The sequence below is a fragment of the Sebastes umbrosus genome, chromosome 21 (genome assembly GCF_015220745.1).
Source record: "Sebastes umbrosus isolate fSebUmb1 chromosome 21, fSebUmb1.pri, whole genome shotgun sequence".
In the NCBI taxonomy this organism is placed as follows: Eukaryota; Metazoa; Chordata; class Actinopteri; order Perciformes; family Sebastidae; genus Sebastes; species Sebastes umbrosus.
In genome coordinates this window covers 14,592,741-14,604,911 of record NC_051289.1, presented here as the reverse complement: position 1 = coordinate 14,604,911, position 12,171 = coordinate 14,592,741, and the positions used below count along the sequence as shown (strand labels likewise).

The 12,171-nt window shown below is 40.3% G+C and overlaps 1 protein-coding gene across 1 annotated transcript in view; it reads left to right on the top strand.

The window, feature by feature from the left end:
* cntnap2a (contactin associated protein 2a) overlaps positions 1-12,171 on the top strand; it is a 396,601-nt gene that overhangs the window by 253,040 nt on the left and 131,390 nt on the right. The window contains exon 14 of the mRNA XM_037756451.1: positions 6,556-6,718. Coding sequence (XP_037612379.1) covers positions 6,556-6,718 — 163 coding nt within the window. The remainder of the gene's footprint in view (positions 1-6,555; positions 6,719-12,171) is intronic.

Genomic DNA, 12,171 nt, shown 5'->3' with positions numbered 1-12,171 from the left:
CTTAATGTTTATTAAGCATGTCCAGTTGCCAAATTAAACCAAATTAGGACTTATAAGTATTTTGTTGAAGCTTGGCTGGCACACATATGCAGGGATATACATTCATTATGCACACAAAGTCTGAAGCACAATGACTTGACATTAAAGTAAAATATCAAAGCGAGAAAGGATCAATGCACCTTGGTAACAGGTAATTTTCCTATCAAGGCATTTAAACAAACATTGCACACGCACACACAAACACACACACAAAGGTTGTTGACAAGGAGACATTATGTGATTGTGAAATAATTACCAGTCTTGTTTGTGTTTAATCAAATAGAAAGCAAGTGACTTGAGTGTGTATGTGGGTGATCTTACATTTTACAGTGGACAGAATATCACCAGTGGCACATGACTACATGTAGTGTCCTCCAGGCCAAATACTGTCTCCATTAAATGTGAAATAGTTAGCCAGGGGCGGGTAAAGTTATCTCACGGCCTAAAGCTACTGTTTGTTTGTCCTACCAGTGATGATGTGTCAAAGTTGAGACATTATTGCATCAGAAATGTGACACATTAAACTACAGGTTCCCTCCATATACTGTAGCAGTTAATTTTCACTTGAATGCACACATATTCTTTTTAATTAAGGAAATATATATTTTTAAACGTAACAGAGCTCCATAAAGCTGAGGTAGGAAGTATAGTTTTGGCATCGTTGGGCAAAAATTCCATAATAACCTTTCAGCATATTGTAATTCAAGTATTCTGAGAGATAACTAGACTTCTGTTTTCAGGGTTTAGAAAATCTAGCCTGTGACGGGAGACTTTGGCCAATCACAGGTCATTTCAGAGAGAGGGTGTTCCTATTGGCTGTTCCACAAATGCAGATGTGCGGGCAGGTCCCTTCAGATCACTGTCTGAAGGCCTGATTCAACGGCGGAATATCCTGCAGGAAAAGTTAGTAATTCCAGCGTTTCAGCTCGGGGCAAGCATCATTTACTCTCCATCACTCTAATAGTTTAGCGTTCTGCGTGAGCTCGACGCGACGGCTACAGTTAGCAGGAGGCTTAACTATTAGCGTCATTTTCTGCCCATCTCTGAAACGCTTCGCCAATATTGTATCTCGCTAGATCCTCGAATCACAGTATGTCATGTCAAAGGGCTTTATAGGCCCGCAAGTTTGCAAAGAACCAGGACGGTAATTATCATAGAATTGCCACTATATAACGGCATCGGGATGATGTTTGAAATGAGTGACTAGTACTCGTACTGGTTACTGTATGGCTTAGGACAGAGAGGGGTTAGCTGCAGGATGAGGGCTGTATGTTCAAATTCAGTTTTTCTTTCTTTTTTTTTACTTTTCCAGAAAACTGCCTACCCTTGGGTACCACTTGAATTACAAAATGCTGAAAGGTTATTATGGATTTTTTGTCCAATATTACAAAAATAAACTGCCTCCCCCTGCTTTAATGCTTTTAAAACATTAATATTAATACCATTGAGGTGTAATGCGATGACAAGCGTGCTGACATATTATGCTGACAATATTTGCTAATTAATGCTTTAATTAACTCAATAAATTACCTTATTTGCATAAGTGGTCATGTTTTATGTATTTTGATGACTATGATGGGACATTACGCAGCTCAAGTACCATTCCCAAAGAGTTGAAAGGCTAAATTAAGCAGCCAATGCATTTTCCTTTCTTCACTTTTCTTCCTTATTTCTGTCAACTTTTTTAGTTTGTAACATTGTTAAAGTTTTTTTATTCCCTAATGCATGCTTTATTTTAAACAGAAAGTAGCGTTTCACTGCGACACAATGTGTCGCTGCTCTTGTTTTTCATATCTGAAATGACGTATTCCTTGAGAACAGTTTTCTTTGAGTTCAGTGGCATTAAAGTAACCAGCCAAGAATGCTGATTTGACATAATTGCCCTCCTTTTTCTGATTCGGTGGCATTAAAATTCACGTGGCGCCTCCTAAACCCAAGGTCACAGAGTTGCTGGATATTATACTTTAGATGTCAGAGGAAGGAAAAGGCTTGGCTCTGAGCCTCTGTCATCTTATCCTCAACTATGCCCTCTTTCTTAATTCTGTTCCTCTCCTCTGTTTTCTTCTCTTCTTCTTCTTCGCTTTCCCTCATTTCTTTCGTTCCCTCCAATTTCTCAGTTTATCTTCTCTTCTTTTTCCTGGCCCTCATCCTCTCCTCTTTCCTCTCATCCCTCTTATCCTCTTTAACCGGGTCGCCCCCTTCCTTTGCCTCCTCTCTTCTCCTCTCATCTCCACCCCTCTATCCTTCGAGCGTCTGCTTTTAGAAGCAGCCTCCTGAACCCAAAGCCTATTTTACGGGGAGTAGTTTCTCACTCCTGACGCTGCGCTTAGAGAAATTAGTAAGTGACTGACACGAGACATCCGCAAATTGAATTTCTCAAGAGGGGAGACAGACGGACACTCGCACAAACACAAGCATGCACATACACAAGGCCATAAAGTCATGCTCTCTTTTCTCCACCGGAGCAGGGGACAAATGGATATACTAATGAGAGAGTAGTCAATTATGGGACGTTCCACCCTGAAGCATGCTGGTGTTTGATAATTTTGGGGGGAAAAAACAGCTGAGTTTCCTTTATTAGTTTTGCAATCTCCACTTCTTTACCAATTTTATAACTCAGCTGAGTTGTTCCAAACTGTGTCGCAGCTCATTGCTTCCTTTGTCATCATTTCGCAAATGTCATGTTTTCCTTCACATTTATTTTATTGCGTATGAATAAATGACAGTGTTAAAGTATTTGACGGTCTTAAACTTTGCTTTTCCATTACAATCTAGTGGGTACTATGATGCAAAACCTTTCTGACCTTTTAAAATAAAGTGTTTTGATGCTGCTTACGCTCCAGTTGGTTTATTCGGTCACTCCAGTATGTCAATTTATTTCACTTAGCTGTCAAAAAAAGAAGAAATCTTTCACTTGTAGTGTGAATTAATACTCACATATAGTATGTATTATAAGTAATTGTAATACATAGCACACTTCCAGCTTCTACATACTATCATCTCCTCATCTTAAAGCTTGTGCTGAATTAGACATTTGACTCTGACGCCCACATCCATCAAAGAGCAGCCTGTGCTGTCTGTCCATCATGCACTTATTGTATATGTGCATACAGTCTCGTACACAGCTACCATTACGGGTACATACTATCCTTGACTTGTGTGCAGTACGCATGCATGCTATGTTTATTTGAAGGTGCTCCATGGTGCTCTTAAGTAGAGAGAAATAGCAGGAGGTGGGTTATAGATGAGCTCATGGTGTGAATTTGGGAAAATCTACATATTGTTTTTGGCAACGCTTTTTGTCTCTTCTGAATATGTTGTAGAATTGCAGCCTCAAAATATTTGTTTAATTCTTTTACTTCCAAGCATTTTGGCCGATTTCCAGCCTACCTACGTCCCCGAAATATGTCGGGATGTGGCAAGCGCTCTGCTAGCCTGACAGCCAGCCGTGCCAGTCACATGGCGTTCAGGTAGTAGAGCGCTGGTGCTGGCCTTCCTGTGTGTATTGTAAAAGAAGCTCTTTGGGCACAGCAGGGAGGCTGTGATGCCAGTGCCAGCAAGACTGCAGGGGATTATTGCTGCTGTTCCAGATCCTGAGGGGTTATGAGCGATAGAGCTTCTGTTTATGCTACAAATTAAAACCACACAGCATCGTTGCTTTCAGGAAAAAAAAAAAAATCAAATGTGGTCAGACATTCTTAGCTTGGATTTAAGCGATGGGTGTGCGTGATAGCTTGAGGATGTACAGATGTATGGCCACATCCATGCTTTGTTTGCCAAGCGTTTGTCTCTCTTTGACTACACCTCATGAATTTTGGTCTGTATCTTCCTCTGTTTGTCGCTGCAGCTGTAATACAGCATTCTGAATGATACAATGATACATCGCTGGTCACGGCTTTAGAGCGACAATAAGGGAAAACATGGTGCTTTGACCAAATTTAGAGCCTGACTACTGTCAGGATCAATTTCCTCTTAGTCTTATTTAGCCAACTACTACTCATTTAATATGTATATTAGTATAGTGAAATGTCCACATGAACATTTACAGTGTTAATCAAAGCGACACAAGGGAGCTGCCCAGTATAGCTGCTAACCGTAGGTGTACAGGAGGTCACGTGAAGCAGATAGTGAGGGATTAGGTAGTCGTTTTTTTGTCATGGCTCATGTATTTTTCCAGATTTCAGACATTATCAAGATTCCTTTAATCCATAACATATTTATTTGGAACGTCGATCGATTAATATATTTCATCGCAAATTAATCACACATTTTGTATCTGTTCAAAGTGTACCTTAAAGGGAGAATGGTCAAGTATGTAATACTCTTATCAACATGGGAGTGGGCAAATATGCTTGCTTTATGCAAATGTATGTATATATTTATTATAGAAAATCAATTAACAACACAAAAAAAAGATAAATATTGTCCATAAACCCTCACAGGTACTGCATTTAGCATAAAGAAATATGCTCAAATCATAGCATGGCAAATTCAAGCCCAACAGACAACAACAGCTGTCAGTGTGATGACTTGACTATGACTTGCCCCAAACTGCATGTGATTATCATAAAGTGGGCATGTCTGTAAAGGGGAGACTCGTGGGTACCCAGAGAACCCATTTTCATTTACATATCTGAGGTCAGAGGTCAAGGGACCCCTTTGAAAATTACTATGCCAGTTTTTCCTCGCCAAAATGTAACCTAAATTTGGAGCGTTATTTAATCTCCTTAGCGACAAGCTAGTATGACATGGTTGGTACCAATGGATTCCTTAGGTTTTTCTAGTTTCATATAATGCCATTATCTTCACTCATAGTTTTAAAACTGAGCGCACTACAACCTAATAACTGCAAGTTGCGTTAATGCATTTAAAGAAATTTGGCGTTAAAACGAATTTGCGTTAACGCATTATTATCACGTTAACTTTGACAGCCTTAATATTTATCAAATGAAACATAACCAGTTCAGTAAAAATTTTGATGGAGACAATATCTATTTCTGTTGCAATATCTTAAAAATTCTGCAGTAGGTAGGCTAAAACAGGTGACACTCAACAAACAATAGGATGTTTTTCGTATTGTTAAATTGGGAAAACTACCCCCCCGGTGGTTTAAATAGAATAACAGAGCGATCACCCCCTGCTAGCTTTCACGCCCTAGAAACATACGTACATCCATCCACCCATTCGTCGCTCCATGCATTGCTCCGTTCTTTCTGCATAACTGTCAAGAAGGCTGCATTTCCTTTGCATTCATATGCTTTCCGCAGCACACAACGTGCTGCCAGCCAGCTGTAGTCTGCTCTGTTTCCCATCTCCTCTCTCCGTTGCCATCTCTCCCTCTCTCCTTTCACTGTCTGTCGGTCTGTCCCACACTCCCCCTGGAAAGACAGCAGACAGGTGTGGCAGGAGAGGAGACAGATGGCAAGGATGACAGGAGAAACTTTTGGGGGGAGGAAATGAAAATCAGAAGATGTGAAGAAGAGGATGAATCCAGCACAAACACACACACACAGAGACACACACACACATTTTACTTTTCTGCTGCTTTATTTGCTGGCATAACAACCAGGCACATAAACTACAATTATGCTGTACACGCACACACGCACACACACACACACACAGTGCATATGCCCTCTATAATAAGCCTTTTTGATGCTTTGGCCTTGAGGCTAATAGGCATGCTGGAGAGTGTGACAGCTTATAACATCACAATGATGGAGATGTCATTGAGCGGCAGTGCTTTATGAGTGACCTGTGTGCTTGTGGCAAAGATTGAACTCCATGCTCTCATCTCCTATATCTGACATGCACACTATAGTAACGCACTTACATACTATATACAGTACACACTATACTGTACACAGCATGAAGACAGATTTGTAGAAAACACACACGCCTACCATATATCCATGGACTTGCATTTGTGCAAATGATTTAGCATGCACTCACTCACACACGCCATATGCACGTAGTTTTGTCCTTGCCTTGTCCTCGTTCTAGTCAAGGCCCAGTGCTACCTCTGGACGGGCCATTGACTCTTGTATCTCATAAAGGTACTGTATATAGTAAAACCTATATGTCCTCTAGTCTATTGCGGCCTTTGCACAGGGTATTAAGGCTAATGGGCCTTGTGGATAAGCTCTAAAACACGAGGGCTGATGAAGGTTCACGGCTTTAAAAATGACAATAAACAGGCACTTCCCGGGTCTGTTGTTCCTCGTCAAGGATGATATCGTTGTTAAGTCTGATGTCTACTTCTACAGAAGGTCGTCTTTTCATGATGCATTTTAAATCGTGGATCAAAAGCATCCATTTTTTTCTTGTTTATTGTCGTCCTCCCACACTCTTTCACCTCTGTCACTCTGTTCTTAGAAAACAAGCTGCTGTGCATCCTTTTGTTTTTGCTCCTACTCAAGTTCTGTTCTGTATTCAGTTTATTCATCTCTGTGATTTGTAATAGTAAAAAAAAAAATCCACAATAAAGTTTCATTTTGTTTCTTTTGCTGGTTTTAGGGTATTTTCTCCAGACGCTGTTCCCGCCCTCCCAGCGTTCCTTCCAGGGCTGCATGCAGGCGATCTTGGTGGACGACCAACCAGCTGATTTGCATGCGGTGGAAAAAGGCACTATGGGAGCTTTTGAGAATGTCAGCCTAGACATGTGTGCAATCATAGACAGGTAAGAGTGCTCATTCTTCACGCACGCACATCCGCACAATCATTCATAAAAGAAAATGAATACATTCAGTCATACGCGAAGCATTAATAAGTGTCATAAATCAAGTGGTTTAAATTGGAGTCATATAAACAGTCTTTGCATTCTTATCTAGAGATGTATGACTCAGGGCTCTGGGTGCTGTGTGTGTTACTGCACAAAAATATGTTTGTGTGGCTGTTTTTGTGTGCTTGTCATACTGATAAATGGATATAATTGATGTGATGGATTCACAGTGTAAGGGGATGTGTGTAAACAGTACATTTTTTTTCAATTTAAATCGAAAGAAAAGAGTAGGATTCATCCTTTGAAAACACTATATGATCTTAATCAAACATCAAAAAGGAGCCATTTCTTTATTTCATTGCCAAGTATAACAGAGCTGGATATTCTGCACAGCACGTCCCAATGTTGGCTCACTGGAAGCATTCATTACAACTTGTTGACATTCCAATTTATTTCCTTGTCATAGACGAGACAAACACATTGGGATGGATTTGTCATATATGGAGTCATCCATGCCTTGAGCTCAATTTGAGTGCTTCTTTACACTGAATCAGATGCCTGTGTGCAAAACATTTAAGCTTTGTCGACTGGGTTAACCTCCAGGGATTAAAGTCCTTGTCCTATGTTACATAAAAGTCCAGTGGTTTGTCATTCATACGCTGGATATTAAGAACATTTCAGTGATATTTAGAAACAAGAAGAATGGATCGCACCGCTAAGGTAAACGTGACTAGGGCGCAACAATTAGGAGTTGACCTTGCGCTGATTGGAACAGCATTTTCCCTGACCTGAGCGATTAGTTTTCAGGTTAGGTTTGCCAATAACACTTACCATCATCAATATCCTCGCCCAAAGAAGTAGACACCAACTGCCACTGCTTGATTTAGATCAATTTTGTCCTCACTTTCCAGAGAGGTCTGGCTTGCTGGGATACTTAATTTGGACCACAGCTTGGGCCATGTTCACACTAGTACAGATTTACACATTACACATTTTAAAAAAGCTATATCTGTGTCAAGCAGCCTTTCTTTTTGACTCATAAGCATTTTCAGGTAATTTTCTAAAAGTTCACGCCAAACAATTAAACGTTTTTTTGTCATCTCTGTCTATGTTTCGCTACATAGACAGAGATCGATCGCTTGTGTTGTTATTTTTCTATATGGCTGAAGTCACAATAGGGACGTTGTAATTGATTGTTTTTGTTGCTAGGTGACTTTGTTATTATAGAATAGTGATTTGATCGAGGTTATAAGTGCTACTTGTTACGTTTTTATTGTAAAATATTTTGGTCAAATCACTATTTTATGCCCATGAAGTCATCTGACGTAGTATATAATAGTATTTAGAAAGTGAATGACCACAGTGTTGGAATATTGACAGAGGGCCTTTTAATGTGGAAGTGATGTACCGTATATGTGAAGGCAAATCAATTATTTTTTTGGCCACTTTTCAACAGCGTTAACAAGCTGTGAACTCAACGCTGGTATATTATCACATTTTAAAATGATGTTAGCATACAGTTAGCTATACTTAACACATCCAGCAGACATTAGTATTTATTTAAAGTCCGGCCAACTGACAAATGTAAGTCCAATATTCACTCTCGTAAGCTCTTTCACTAACTCCTGACAGAATGATGTGTCTCTGTAGCTGCTAAATTCCTCACAATGTTAACCAACTAGTCATTTACTTTTTTCTGCCTGGTAGCATACAGTGTGTCTTTAGAGCTTTTTTACTGAAAAACAGCTGCCTGCTGTTGCCAAACACAACACTATGAAAGCAGTGAGCCTGAACCAAAACTGTAAATGTGTAGCTCGGGAAAAAAAAAAGGGAAACTGAGTTAAAACATGCAATAAAGCTCCGTAGAGTCATTTCATCCATTAATAGTATAAAATCATTGATTATAACTGCTTTAACAATGATATGTTAGCATTTTCAAAATAAAAAAAGCTTTGCTATCACAGTCATACTACAGTGTGAAACGTTACTCTCTAGAGTTTGAAGGTGAAACATTTAAAAGGTGGGGTTTAAGTATTATTTTGGACACAGCCTAACTTACATTTTGACGAAGCTCTCTCTAAGTTATGGATTTGCTGGCAGCCTTCTGTTATCATTTGTTTTGCCTTCCAATGTGAAGTAATGTAGTATGAAATTAGTATTATTGCAGATTGCGGTGCATTAGCGCTGCTGATATAGTTACCAGCAGCGGGCTGACTGCAGTCAGATTTTTAAAACAAACTCTTGTGAAGGTCCTAAGACGTCCACAGCAGCTCCCTACCCTTTCTTTTGCCCATCTCTATCGCTTCAACTGTTGTGTGTATCCGCCCTGCAGTATTTGAGGTTGGGCCCTGTCCTGCCATGGAAGATGAATGGGTGCAGTGTTACCATCTAACTAATCAGAATGTCTTTGAAGACAGTTCAATAGCCCTGTCTGACCTCCTTTTGATCAATGCCGTTCCACTGTGGGATTCTGTTCAGGCTGAGATGCTGGAAGAAGCAAAACACACACACATGTCTCCACAGACACACACTCATGCTGACACAGACGGGGGCAAGACATGCAAATTAGAATATTCCACAATGTCACTGTCAGTCTGTAAGGATACTGCAACACACACATGAAAGCATAAACACACTCTAGAGATGCTCCATTCTCTTCATAGATCTTGCTTTTTTTCCTCACACAAAGCCCAGAGCACATGTAGTCAGTGTACTTCAGCGCTCACAGCTTGCTGAGCATAATGTCTTTTGTGATTGTCGGTGCTCGTCAATCGTAGCCCATTGTGAAAGCACAATGCCATTTTGACTGCACTTTTTTAGCCTGCCGAAGCTACGAAACATTGTGACATACTTGAATTTGTTCGAATTTTTCTTTTTTCATTAACAGTAAACGCAATAGCATGCTGAGAAAGTCATGGTTTAATATGATTTGAATACCAACTCCCTTACTTTTTGTCATTAGAACTTTTTTTTTTTGTTCATGTAAAGCAGTGTCGCTGCTGAAATGGCAGCCAGGTACATGTGTAGTAGTGTGTTTTTATGCATTAGTCAGAGCCAAGATATCCTTAGAGAGATGGATGATTATTTTGCAAATGTCATTTTTCTACCCACATCTCATTGTACACATAGTTACAATATAGTCCATTCATAAAAACACACCAGCACTTCATTTCTTCAACGCTCGCAACCTTTGTGGCTTGCAGCATGTACTTCCTCACTTTTTCAGAAAGTAAGAAAGGACATTTGTAAGTGAAAGGGATAGTTTGGGTGTTTTGAAGTGGGGTTGTACGAGGTACTTATCCATAATAGGTGTATTACTTACAGTAGATGATGGCCGGCACGCCCCCAGCTTGGAGAAACAGACAGGAGTCCTGACACCAGAGCAAAGCAATACAGTGCTGTGGACGGGGAGCAGCAGCAAAACATATTTCAGCCACCTATAAGAAAGGCCCACCTAAAAGAACGTATATCCGTTTAAGTGTACGCTATATTTAGAATATTTTTACCGCTTTATCTTGCCATCAGAGAGCCCTTTTCGACAGGGAACTAAACTGAGAGTGAAACTTATTTACGCTCTCTCCAAAGCAGCCAGACTCAGATGACAAAAACAGTATGGATACGTTTCACTTTCAGTTCAGTTCGCCGTCGGAAAATATTTTAAATATAGCGTACATTTAAACGGGTATCAATTTTTTTAGGTAAGCCTTTCTTTTAGGTGGCTAAAATCCGTTTTTCTGCAGCCCCCGTCCACAGCCCTATATACAGCTTTGCTCCGGTGTCGGTGCTCCAGTCTGTTTCTCCAAGCCGGGGGTGCGCCGGCCGTCATCTACTGTAAGTAATACACCCACTATGGATAAGTACCTCATAAAACCCCACTTCAAAACACCCAAACTATCCCTTCAACGTCACCTCACTTGACAGCTTACAAACAAATGTAAGTGCATCTGAGTGCTAATACTGTACACAGAGACATAAAAAATAGTCCCAATTAGAGATGCTCCACTGTCAGTGAACTCACAAGCCCACAGTTGTATGCCAGCTTCATAGTCACTGGAGGTTTGACAGCAGTGATCATCAGAGATGGAACGTCTCTGTGCCGCTTAACTGCCCGACTCCCTACATAACTAAAGAAGAACTCGGCATTTTAAAGCCCCCCCTGCCGCTCTTATGAGTCAGTGTTTGTTTTTTTTCCTCCAGCTGGCTTTCCTCTTGACATCACTTTGATTCATTCAAATAATCAGACTCTATTTTAATCACATAATTCGTGCGTGAGTACATGTGTGCGAGTTTGTGAGTGGAAAACCCAGCTCTGAGACTACAGTGCCTTGGGATCTATCCCCACCAGGCCTGCAGGCAGATTAAACCGCAGAACTTTGATGTATTCATGATTTGAGTTGGTATTGAACAAGGAAAAACAGTGATGTCTGAACTGCTATGTGCTTAATTCTGTACTCACACTGAGGCGGATAAAACTGTTTACATGCACTACACTCCTAATTTCTGGTCGTTTTTGAAATGTTGACAATTGTGACGATACAATTCATCCCTTTCTTTTGGTCAAGAAATGCAAACTTCCGCATTACAGCCATCATTATGCCCATTGTCACACAATGTATTAAGTATAGAATAGTGATTAATTGCATCTCATAATTACTTCCTGTTAAACTAAACTAAAAATGTGAATTTACTGCTACTGACACGTTCAATCAAATGCTGTAATGATCAATAAAAACATCTGTATTGTGTGGTCAGTTGCCCTAGTCAGTTCACCCTATACTATCCTCAATACCAGAAGATGGTTTTGTGTTGCCAGTCAACATTTTTAAGATACAGTAATTGACACATTAGACGCACTTATGGTCAAAGTCTTGTGTAAAAAGGGGCGCTTTCACAAGCCAATATTTAGTCAGTTTTAATCAACCCCTGGAGCGGTTCGTTTGGACATTTGTGAACGTAGTAATCGTACTCTGATGCGGACCAAAACAACTGGCCCGAGACAGATTGCGAGAGGTCTCGGACCGTTTCCAAGCAAAGCAAAATGCAGGCTGCCTGTGCGGGCATTTAGCCACAGGTTAACATGAGTGGGAGAAGACTGACCTGGACTTCCGATGAAGGAGAAGTCCGATGTTTGCTTGGCATCTGGGCCAAAGAGAACATACAGAATATCCTAAATAAAGTCTACAAAAATAGTGACGTTTATAAAGTTATTCATAAACTGGAGTAGAAGGGATTCGTGTGCACAGTAGATCAGTGTAATTTGTGCACTGTAAAACCGAACCAGACTAAATAGAAAACAAACCAAAAGTATCAATATCATCCTGATTATACCCAAACGGACTATGGCTTGTGAAAGCGCCCTAAGAATCTAATCTAAATTTCTCACACGTGACAGATGTTTAGCCGGCCATTTT